Source organism: Euprymna scolopes, chromosome 37, assembly GCF_053919585.1.
Source record: "Euprymna scolopes isolate OS-2025 chromosome 37, ASM5391958v1, whole genome shotgun sequence".
Classification (NCBI taxonomy): domain Eukaryota; kingdom Metazoa; phylum Mollusca; class Cephalopoda; order Sepiida; family Sepiolidae; genus Euprymna; species Euprymna scolopes.
In genome coordinates this window covers 80,451,005-80,464,254 of record NC_136518.1, presented here as the reverse complement: position 1 = coordinate 80,464,254, position 13,250 = coordinate 80,451,005, and the positions used below count along the sequence as shown (strand labels likewise).

General features: G+C 33.7%; 1 protein-coding gene across 2 annotated transcripts in view; it reads right to left on the bottom strand.

Moving 5' to 3' along the window:
• Window positions 1–13,250, bottom strand: part of LOC145261245 (nitric oxide synthase, salivary gland-like) — a 280,006-nt gene that overhangs the window by 65,088 nt on the left and 201,668 nt on the right. For both annotated transcript variants that reach the window (XM_080119629.1, XM_080119630.1), the window contains exon 19: window positions 755–924. In XM_080119629.1, coding sequence (XP_079975755.1) covers window positions 755–924 — 170 coding nt within the window. The remainder of the gene's footprint in view (window positions 1–754; window positions 925–13,250) is intronic.

Below are 13,250 nucleotides of genomic sequence, written 5' to 3'. Positions count from 1 at the left end.
GTAACCGCAACAAGCTGGATACTCTACACTCTACCAGAGGAGATGAATTCTTGTCCTGGACACAAGTTAAACCAAAAGACTACAAAAAGATTTACTATTTATTACTATATCATATATTGAAATAGTCAATTGTGGAGATGAAAATGATCATTCTTAACTTCTTTACTACCTCCGTGTTTGAGAGATGAATGAAATTTAATGGAATAATCGATTATCTATAAATGTCATATAAAGAGCGACTGATCGCTTCTAGAAGCGGCCCCTTGATTTCTGAAAACTTCAACTGAAGTAAAATGTACAAAATTCTCTCTCTCTCTCTCTCTCTCTATCTCTCTCTCTCTGTCTGTCTCTCTCTCTCTCTCTCTATATATATATATGTATATTCAAGTACAATGGTATATGCATATATATATACATTACAAGTACAATGGTATATATATATATATATATATATACATACATACATACATACATACATACATACATACAAAAAAAAAGTGAAAGTGATAAGTGAAAAAGATAAAGTTATAAGTAAATTAAAGAAATTACCAAAACATGTAAATTATAGGTGCTATTCTAATTTTAATGTTGATATTTCGAGTGGTCATACGCTCCTTATCAAATGCCGACGAGAACCTGTTTATTATTAAGTACTCTATTATTATTATTATCATTATTATTATTATTATTATTATTATTATTATTATTATTATTATTATTATTATTATTATTCCACGCCGATAAAAAGTCTTACCTTCGCTAGCGTTTCCAGTCGTTCTCTGTCCGAGTCGCTCGTGGCTAGGACGGCGAATAACTGCAGCAGATTCTTACTTGGTGTTATAGAAATATCGAGGTAACGAGTAAAAGCCGTTCGCAATGTGCAAATAGGAAAACGTTCAAAACCAGTCCAAGACTTGCAAGGGCCTAAAAAAGAAGAAGAAAAAAAGACTGATAATACGGTGCAACACTCACAGAGTACAGAATATCCGTGACCATTTTTATATGCACAATATAATGTAAAAATCAATTTCTGGCCTTCTTTTTGTCAAAATCTTTTGTTTTGTCAATCATCACTTTCGAGAATTCTATCGAGAATCTTGATATGAGAGATGAGCATAGTGATTCCATCAAGATATTCCAACGTTTTAAAAGAAATTGCAACTGTGGCATGTTGGCAAATTACTGCTGGAATAAGACAAGAGAGGATGACATTCAATACAAGTGGGTTAAGAGGGCAAATGTTGTTTAAACTGATAATTTTGCATTTTTCATTCATAATAATAAAATATGATTAACAGTATTTGAAAACGTTGCTTTCTCTGATGAAATAAAAGTCAACTTTAGTATAAGGATACGTTTCTTACGCCGTTGCACTGTGTAATTTGGATAAATGATTCAAGTCCTCTTTTTTTAATTATGAATAAAATATTAGTCAAAATGCAATGATTGCGTTGCATATTACTGCCATCATCATCATCATCATCATCATCATCATCATCATCATAATAATCAAAATTATCCTCATCATCAACATCAGCATCATCATCGACAACATCGTCGTCGTCGTCGTCGTCGTCATCATTATCATCATCATCATCATCAATATCATCATTAACATCATCATCATCAACATCATCATCATCAACATAATAAACATCATCATCAACATACACCTCATCATCCTCCTCCTCATCATCATCATCATAATCATCATCATCATCATCATCATCATAAACATCATCATCAACATACACATCATCATCATCATCATCATCATCATCATCATCATCATCATCAGCGTCAACATCATCAAATCTTGGTAGTTTCACGGACCCTTCTGACTTTCATGCCATCTCGCTCTGTTCTGATCGAAATAAATTTTACTTTCTCCGATGCAGACAAAATTAATGGCCCGGATATGATGGAAATAATAAAAACTTAATGCAGCAAATGATTTTATATTTGAAATAGTTTGCCGTCGATACCGGACCATAATTCTCCGTCGGTTATTTTGCAGAAACTATCAAATAGTTTGCCATCAAAGATTTTTGCCAATAACACAAAAGGAAACATTACCAAAAAAAAAAAAAAAAAAATTGGCTTCATTTTACTTTAAAGTATAATAGTTCTATATCCTCCATCACACCAGGTAAATCTGCATTCATACTTAGCCCTTCAATGAAAAGCCCAGTAATGAAAGAGTCCGGAGACTTTCTTTCTTGTGTGCTGCTGCCTCCGAGCGATATTTTTTTTTTGCCCTTAGATTATTAATTTATTTGTGATATTGATTTCACTTGTTCATTTCCTAATTAATTTCTGTTATCGGTTTCGTTCTGGATTGTGTTAACCATGTACATATTTTGTTACCCTCTAGTCCCCCCCATATTCTTTACCCTTGAAAACCCACGTGTTGTTATTATCACGTGCTCTAAATTAGTTTTGTTCTTGAGTTACTCAATTACGAGGAGAGTTCCAAAAGTAATGCTTTCGACTTTGTATTCCGTCCGAATGGATCAGAAGTGATTGCAAACAACATTATTATGATGACTGGACTTATGCATTCATCACCCGAAAGTTTCATCTCTCTGTTACAGATATTGACGGCGTGAGACGTACGTCAGAAGCAGAGATGCGCCTTTGAATTCCTGGCAAAAGTGCATTGATAATTATCTTGATTATTTAGAAAAATAAATTTAGGAGCACAAAAGGTCGCTTGTTTTAATTGTTCCACTCTCGTCTTCGTAGCTGTTCAACTTTTTTGAGTTAAAATTAAGAGGCTTTTCTTCTTACCCTTTCCGGCCCACAAGTTAAAAGAAACCCAATCTTGGCTTCAGAGTGAGTACTACAACTCTGTATCCTTCTCTCACTACCCCTCATCCCCAACATGGACTGCTGAACTAGCAGTGTCAGAAATTTCGTGAAAATAGTGAATAATTCCACCCCATCTTTCCAAGCTTATAACTCCTCGAAAAATGTAATTCAAGCCCTAATTTTTCTTTTCAATTAAAGGAGCAAGGACCAAGGTTTTATTAAAAAAAAACAAAAAAAAACAATGTGTTTTTTTTTTTTAAAAAAAGGTTTTAAACTTCGGACTTTACAGGTAAATTTCTAAAAAAGCGATTTTTTTTTGTTTTAAATTTGAATATATTATTTATTGACCTTTTCTCTTCAATTTGTGATATATAAAACTCCCCGATATAATTAATTATTTATTTTTTAATAGACATTTCAAAATGAGAGGCGTGAATTATTCGACCCCCTGTCTTTTCAAGCTTATAACTCCTCGAAAAATGTAATTCAAGCCCTAATTATTTTTTTAATTAAAGGAGCAAGGACCAAGGTTTCATTAAAAAAAAAGACAAAAAAAAAAGACAAAAAAAAACAATGTGTTCTTATAAAATAAGGTTTTAAACTTCGGACTTTACAGGTAAATTTCTAAAAAAGCGATTTTTTTTGTTTTAAATTTGAATATATTATTTATTGACCCTTTCTCTTCAATTTGTGCGACATAAATTAATTATTTACTTTTTAATAGACATTTCAAAATGGGTGACACTTGGGGGGGCGTGAATTTAAAATAAAACGCTTGTCTAAAATATTATATTCGGTTTATTGGAAAGAACATAAAATTTCACATTGACCCTGAAAATATCGTAAAAATAGAATCAATAGAAAAATTTTGATAAATTTTTAAAGTTTAAAAATTGAAAAATATTGAGTTCGGAAAATTCATTACTGTTTTTAAAAAAAAAATATTTCTATTACTTTTAAAACAACTGTAATAGTTTATTTTGGAAGTATAATCCATAAAGAAAATAAATAACCCACTTTTAACAGAGAAATTACGAGATTTTTATATTGTATTCGCAGTTTCGTGTTAGGGGTGTCAAAAATTCCTACAAAAATTCTCATACTGCTACTGCTGAACTACTTCCTGTGGTCATATTTTGAAACTAATACATTTCTGAGCAATGCCAAGTCGTACAGCTAATATGTGCGCGTGTGTGTTCCAAAATCATTGCTTCCGAAATACTTCTCATGAAGATTTTTGGCATTTCTCTTCAAAGAACCAAAATCCCCAAGTTGAATATCATTAAGATCTTCTATAGATGAAAAGACATATTAAATAGAATATCCTTCTCCCTTCCCCTAGCATCTCCCTCTTTCTTACCAATGCACCTAAATGCAAATCGTGTCTGCCTTCATGCCAGCTACTTATCTTTGCGAATGGCTTATAGATTCCAGTCGTCTGTACAGACAAAACCCTCTTGACTCTTTGTTTGAACTTGAATAATAAGCAGGTTCTTTAAGTGCACTTGAACGTGGCCGTTTGATCGCCGTTCGAGTCCGCTTCTGTCCGCATGTTACACCTCTCGCTACTATAAACAAGTTAATTCAAGCCTCTTAACTATGTTAATGGGAATATCACCGTTTTCAGAATGTATTTCAAGACGCTATTCTAATCTTGCACAATGACCTCATCAGAAACTTGTCTATTAGCCATTAAAGAAAGACGATTCAGTGTTTAACCGGTGTTCAAATTGTAATGCTGTTGGCCTTCCAAGCGAATTTAGTTATTGTGAATGAGCGCTTGAGCGCCCTCTACTCCAGATATTTCGATTACACTTTTAAATCTCATGTATACCATTGTTGAGGTGGCTCATTCTCTGTTGGTCGGGGTGTATAGTACTGTACGGTTCTATCGGGTATGTCCACCCTCCCAGACTTTGCCTGCCCACTCTTTCAGAAGAGATTAGTGTATTTCTGATCGCCCGAGGAACCTCTAGCGGGGAATGTTGATGGAGCGGATCAAGCATTTGTTTTGTTGTAAATCCTTGACCTTTTGAACCCCAGTTACCCGCCCTTGTGTCATATCTTTCCGGCGTTCGGAGAACATAAAGGTCGGGGATTATAGGGGTATATATATATATATATATATATATATATATATATATATATATATATATATATATATGATGGACTCTCGCGTCGATTTCGACGTATGAGGTTCAGACAACCCATATTTCTAAAACTCATTTATGCTTTTGCCTCTGATGACTTTTTAGTCCAGCAAGGGACTTGCAGACAAGGCCACAAATAGAACATGAATGAGGATTTAATGCTGCACATATTGGTTCGGCTGGTAGTCGTTTTGCTCTTACTCTGTTTTCTTTCAGTTGCCTTAAGCTTTCAGATTGAAACCTCTGGAGACCTTCAAAACACCTATATATATATATATATATATATATATATATATATATATATATATATATATATATATATATATATATATAACGCACTGTTTGATCGTTAGATCACCTATTTAGTTTAGGTTAGTCCGTTTAAATAAGGAAAATGTAAATTTTCATAGCATATTAAATATATAAAAAAGAAATCCGAAATTCAAAATTCAAAATTAGTCTTCTTTGTCTCTCTCTGTCTCTATCTCACCGTCTCTTTCTCTCACTAGATGAATATATATATATATATATATATATATATATATATATATATATATATATATATATACACATACACACACATATATATAAATATACATACATATATGTATATATATATATATATATATATATATATATATATATATATATATATATATAACAATAGGAGTGGGAGGAAATGAAGTCACAGAACTATTGAATAAATGAACCAATCTATATCCACCAATATATAGTTCTGTGACATTTCCCATTCCTATTGTTTTCATATATTAGCTCCAAATATATTTGTTGAGCTTTATAATGTCCAGATAAGTCTCCTCTCAAAGAATTGAGCTCGCTCTTTTCCTCTAACGCTCTAAGCTATATATATATATATATATATATATATATATATATATATATATATATATATATATATATATATATATAAACACTCACACATATGTGTGCGTATTAATGATCGGACGATTCCAAAATGTTTTCCAATTCCGATACAATTATCGATTCTGTTCTAAACTCCTGATTCCGATTCAGATTCTTTTAAAATCTCTAAATATTTTGCAATAGATTTTTTTATATTGTTTTTTTTTTCTAATTTTCGATTACTGTAAGATCCCGATATATGTACATACTACATCTGAAACCACGCAGGCTCTTGATACGTGTCATATTTTTCATCTGTATATACACGACTTACATGCTGATGAGAGTTGGTCTTCTTCTTCACACTGCATGATTTATTTTAATCAATGCTAAATGCTTTTTCAAGAGAATAGAGCACTGTCAGGCGGTTGATATTGTTAAACTAGAAATTTGGATTGTCCTTCATCGCGGCTTGTATCGTTGCAACTTCTTTATCCTTAGGGTATTCTGGGAATCTGAATGACAATAAGTCGCCCTAATATTTTAGTAGCCCGCCATTTTCCACTGCAGCAAAGTTCTTTTAACACACAGAGAGAAGAAAAATAAAATGCCAAGAATATTGAATAAAAACAGTTAGGTTTCAATCTCAGCTTAAAGCACTTCCCTGTTCCGCTTTACTTGCTTCTGTTCGAGGACCCAGTTTGAGGCAACATTTTTTTTAAACGTTGTGAAAATACACTCCCCAAGTGAGGCATTCTGAATTAGCAGAATATAAACATTTGTTTCAGGCTAGATTTCTCCTTCGTTGCTCGAAGATAGAAGAATAAAGAAGAAATACTTTAGCATTGCCGTCACAAATAAACAAAATAAATAAATAAAAATCCGGGTCGGCATTTTTTTTTTTTTAACAGAACTTTTTATGACCGTTTTCACAAACGTCTCAACACCACTTAAAAAGTCTTTCGCTGCAACTTGTCACCTTAGTCTGGTATGTGTTTGTCTTTCTTCCGACCGCATGCTGGGCCCAGCCGGCGTATTCTCGTCTTCGGCTCTACACGTCCATTTTTTTTCGAAGTCCATTTTTCTTCTTGTTTCCTTTTTCTTCTTGCGCACACTTTATAATTTTCATTTGCCTTTTTTTTTGGCTACTGCTGCTGTTGTTAATCTCTTCGAAGCCAGCCATTCTTCGCCTCTGCTGATATTTTCTCACCCGATCATATGCACTATGTTATAATACTACAATTTGATCTTAGTGAAAAAAGATCGAGCCTGTCTAGCCACACTGAAGATCTGTAATACGGGGAAACAGTGTGCATTTTGGTGGCTATATTTATATAATAAGGTTAGCATGCACAAAACTAGGTGGCTGACAAAGGGTCAGACCGAAAGGTTTTCGGTTATCCTTCAACGCGTTATTCATCTTTGATAATAAGTTCAAAAATATTTTTATTTTAAAGACGTGGCAGCTTTTCGTTTTATTTGACTCATTTGAGCTGAATATTTTCTCTTTCGTTCGACGCCCCTGGTGCGATCCAGTCGGGATTTTGAAAAGAGAGCGAAGAACTGGCGTGTGTCCAATATGGCGTGATAAAGATCGCGCGGAAACATAACGGTCTTTCCCTTTCAATTAAATCAAGAAGGAAAGATATTATTTAAAATGGCCGCCAGGCGTATCAAGTATTTGGGTAACGGCTGTCTGCGGCATTCTTTCTCACAAACGGTAAACGAGTTTATTATGTATCTATATATTAATAGCGTAGTACCTTAAACGTACGTACGTGCGTACGCGTGTCACGCTTTCCAGATTATAAATTATTCGATCGGGAGATCCTATTTATTAAAAAAAAGAAAAGAATAGAAAGTGATAACATACTACAAACATTAAATTATTATATAGATGCGCTAATTTCATGTTCGTGGTATGTTATCACATTCTATCCTCCATTTTAATAAATAGGATCTCCCCATTACCAAAGACGCAATGTAAAAAAGAAAAATTAAATAATAAAACAAATGATGTCGTTTTTCGGACGTACGTGAAACTAAAATATACCTTCTTGGTCTTCTGGCTAGGATCCAAGGGTAGTATCTGTTCTGTCTAAAGATGGTATGATGGTATCGTAGGGTTTCTGTTCGCATCGGGCGTCCACACAATGAAAATATGTCACAAACTCACATAAGGGTATTGGAGATAAACCGTAATAACCAGGCATATTCATTAACCAGATTACTTAGATAAATACTTTTACAGTTTTAACAAAAGGGCTACAATAATATTGTGGGGTCTCCATTCACGCTGAATGTCCATAGAATGCTCCGCAGCAATATACTATTTATGAAAGATGACGCTGTGGAATTTCCACAGGTCCCGCTAGTTGTTATTATTACCTCGCTTGGGCCAATAGTTACCACTTCTTTATCGGTTTGTTTTTCCCAGGAATCTGAGCGAAAATAAGTCTCCCTCATATTTTAGTAATCTTCGTTTTCCATTGTAGCAAGGTTAGAGAAATTCTTTTTACATTGACAAAAAAATAAAATATCTCCCAGAAAATGGGGGAATGCTAATAGTGTAAACATTAGTTGAGAGCGGTTCCGTCGATATTCACCAGTAGGAGCGCCTCAGACGACATTAAACTAATTCTTTCAGAAGGAGAAGGAATTAATTTCTGGGATAGTTCGTCTATTAGGACTAGGCCGGACTGTAAATTATTTAGAAAAGAAAAGTCTGATAGTCCAGGACAGATCCTAGGTTGCCATAATGATGCCTAGATGATTATTTTGCGGGTTTCACAACTTGGAATCATTTAATCTTTGTAATCGCTAGAATTTTTCACACCAGATTATTAACTGACAAAACCGGTAGTATTCCCTGGACTCTGAGTGACAAGTTCCCCCAGATTTCAAGTACTTCCCATCTCTCTTTTAATAACCTTTGCAAATTAATTTGCATCATCGAAACAGACGCTTGCCATCGATTTCTCGCTAGAAATGGCCATTTTTTTCTACATGGGGGTCACCACTTACCAAGGCCCAGAAGCTACTTGGGGATAAGGGTTATTGCGTCTACAGTAATCAATGGGATAGTATCATATTAATCGTTACTATTGGAGATTTGATAAAGTGTCTTACTTAAGGGGGTGATTCATCAGGAATTTGTTTATGTTGGACTTGAAGACATCCAAGTTGTAGTCAGATGGGAAACAGGCAAACGGAAAAGTGTTCCACAGGCGTGCACTTCAAAGGACAGAAGCTTTGTTCATGGAATCTTCGTTTTGATTTAGGCAGAGATAAAGAGTGGAGAAAATTACTGACAGTGGCTTCAGCTAGACGGGTGTTTTTCGTAAAAGATTGGCGAGGGGGAACCAAAGATTGGAGCTCAGACGAGCACTTGCCATGGAAATAGCAATAAAACAATGACAGGCTCGCTACGTCTCTTCTGATGGAGAGAGGTTGCAGGGAAGAGAAAAGGGCACTCCCACTAAGCCACGAAGTCTATTTTGTACTCTGTCAAGGCAGGATAACCTGTTTTTCACTAGAGTTTGAGTAGCAGTAAAACTCCCAAGGTGCCAATCCTCTTCACACTCGGCCAGTGAAAGCTTTGTTAGTGCTCTCTTTCCTCGGTCTTTCTGTCATCCTCGACTCTTCTCGACTGTTTGGGGTGATTCCAATAAATTTTGACACTACAATTTTTTTTTTGGGGGGGGGGGAAAGGGAGGGTCTTAGTTAACTTACAGTTTTGTGCTTGTAGTTTTATTGGTTCCATGTAGTGTTCGTCTGTCTTTTTGTTTTACTTCTCGTTATGGCAAGTTAGCGGTTGTGGCTCATGTCAATTAGTTTCTGCACTCGAACTGTTTCCTTAAGACGGCAGCCGTTTTGATTTTTGCTATCGTTGTATCATCTCAGCCACTTTGTAGTGTATATTAATATATTTCATAATGTTGGCAGACAGGTATATATATAAATATATATATATATATATATATATATATATATATATATATATATATATATATATGCTAATTAGAATTGAGTCAGACCCAGCTACAAAGTGTTTTAGGTGATTCACTAATCGAAACTTCATGTCGCCCACATTTCAATGCTTTGTTTATAGTGGTGAAGGCTTTGTGTAGAACAAGTCACACTTTTTTGGTATTACTGCTAACATTTATTAGTGCAGACGACTGCAACGGGACAGAGTATACACTAAGCCGCAGGTTTTTACAATAGAGTTTTCTTCTTCTAGATGCATGTCTTAACGAAAACTTCATACGGCACAATCACGATGACACATCGGTTTTCGGCAGATCACCGAAGTTAAGCAACGTTGCGCCTGGCCAGTATCAAATGGGTGACAATTTGAGAAGTCTATGCGCTGTATGTACCGCGCCGAGTCGTATAAATTTTCAGGTTGGTATCTGGAGGCGCATTACTTCACTGGAAGAGATGCACCCCCAGTCTTTGTGAAGACATGCATCTAGGAGAAGGATATAAGGATATATATATATATATATATATATATATATATATATATATATACACACACACATAAGGAACTGCCTCTTTTTGGGTTGAGAAATGTTGTAAATAGTTTCGCCTGCTACTTAATTAGCGTAACATAAATAAAAACAAATCGTGCAGTGTAAAAACGTTTATATATAAATGGGCACTTGATGAGATCGTTTGCGAAGGCCAATTCCATGGACTATTAGCTAGATTATGTCGATTATAAATTAGATAGTTTTCGGTTCGGTCCGTGACTTGAGATGGGTGCTAGGTCTAGCCGTACTGAACAGATACAGAAAAATCGTCTGTGTATGGATGACTACTCTCTCTCTATCTCTCCCTCTCTCTCTCTCATCAACGCACCTGCCCCCAACAGTATTGAGCACTTTCTTCAGTTTTTATTAATTACCATTTCCACTATATATATATATATATATATATATATATATATATATATATATATATATATATAGTGGAAATATATATATATATATATATATATATATATATATATATATATATATAATGTTATGAAAATATATATGACAATAAACCTACACAGAATTTCCCACGTTTCATCTCTGTAAGAATTAGACAATCCCGCGTAAAAGAGTCTACGTAACTTAACTGTCATAACTTACTACCTTACTCTACTTATATATAGGGCACTTTAAAGTAAATACTGAAAATTTTTACATAAAATATAATATATCCTTATAAATTTATGTGCATGCTTTTAATAATAATAATAATAATAATAATAATAATAATAATAATAATAATAATAATAATAATAAACACATATAATAATTATATATAGATATGAAAAATAATCTGGTTTACCCCTTCCCCTTTAACGTAATGGTAAAAACAAAACTTGGGAATAGTTCCTATATTTTGTAGATAAACACTTCCCTCCAGTTAGTACACTACATAAAATCTTTAACAAAAACATCTTAAAACTTAGTTACAGCTGTATTGGCAACCTAGAAAGAATAATAAAAAAGCATAATAATAAAATATTTAGGAGAAATAATCTTATTACGGACACTAATAATGATGATAAGAGAATGACGTGCAATTGCCGAAGACCGATTTAATGCCCATTAACTTTACCCAGTCATCTATTTTTAGCGGAAACACATAAAATTATCAGTCTTAAGGACTGTGAAGAATTATTAAATCTTAAAGTGGAATCGGCTATAAGCTACAAACGCTTTTAATAAGATGTAAAAAACGAATAGATACACCCCCTCATAATAGTAAGACTAAAAATTATAATCCTTTACTCCCAATTTCTGGTCCCACCTCGCCAATGTTTCACGAAAAACACCCGTCTAGCTGAATCCACTGTGAAAAATTTTCCCCACTCTATATCTGTGCCTAAATCAAAACGCGGATTCCATGAACAAAGCTTCTTTCTTAGAACTGCACGCCTGTGGAACTCTGTTCTGTCTGCCTGCTTCCCACCGGACTACAATTCGGATGTTTTCAAGTCCAATGTTAACAAATTCTTAATGAACCGCCCCACTTAAGTAAACACTTCATCAAATCTCCACACTAACGTAATGTACTTTCAATAACCCTTATCCCTGAGTGGCTCCCGGGCCTTGATAAGTAGTGATCACTGTGTAAAAAAAATTAATAAATAAACCAAGGGAAGAGTGGAAAAGAATACAAATTAGTCCTGATACACCGCAAATTAATAACTCTAGTTCCTAAAAACCGACACTCCTCTAATTTATTAATAACTACAGCCACCGAATAGCTTCGACGAATAGACTAGCATAAATAAATTAGCTAAATTAAGGAAAGGGCCATCCTCAACACCATCTGAAGTGCTACCGTTTAATACTAACTTAAGCGAATAGAAACTCAATTTACCACCAATTAGATAAAGATGAGTGCACTTTGCTTACTTAATAATTCAACTCCCGAAAACGTTTGACTAAAATAATCTAAGGGTGTAGCACGCTTGTAATTATAATGTTGATATATTCTTATGGAAAGTATTATCGTAAACCAACGTTATAAAGTCTCTGTTGTTAATCTTAACTAATTCTTTATATAGTCTCTGTTGTTAATCTTAACTAATTTTTTTATATAGGCGCTGTTGTTAATCTTAACTAATTTGTTATATAGTCTCTGTTGTTAATCTTAATTAATTTTTATATAGTCTCTGTTGGTAATTCTAACTAATTTTTTATATAGGTTCTGTTGTCAATCTTAAGTAACAAATGCTGAAATATAATTGAAAAAGAATATTTTACAGAAGCACACATACACACATACCTATAATATATATATATATATATATATATATATATACATGTATATATATATATATATATACATGTATATATATATATATATATATATACATGTATATATATATATATATATATATATATATATATATATATATATATATCCCGACCGGCAATTATCATGACTACTTGCATTGATGATTCCCAAAGATGACAGACTAGTGTCTGAAGGCATTAAAAATAGTTATAGTAATAAGTATGTCCGCCCCTTTAAAAAAATCGGTTATTGTCGAACACTTTACGTTGAAATGAAATAAGACGGTCATTTAGGCCCACGTGCGCAGATTGTGATGTTAAAATCACAAGAGCACTCTCAACCTTCTTGGATGACATTTACGATTTATTATATAAATGTTAATTTTAACTATATTTCTTGTGGCGGTTAACGTTGGCCGAGCGGGTTGTTCATCAGATATGGCTTCGTGGCCAGGCTCGAATCTCCCGATCGACTGTAATCGTGACTATCTGCACTGATGATTCCCGAAAGGATGAATCACTAGTGTATGTAGGTATTAAAATAATTCTAGTAATAATTATATATATATATATATATATATATATATATATATATATATATATAACAAAATAATGACAA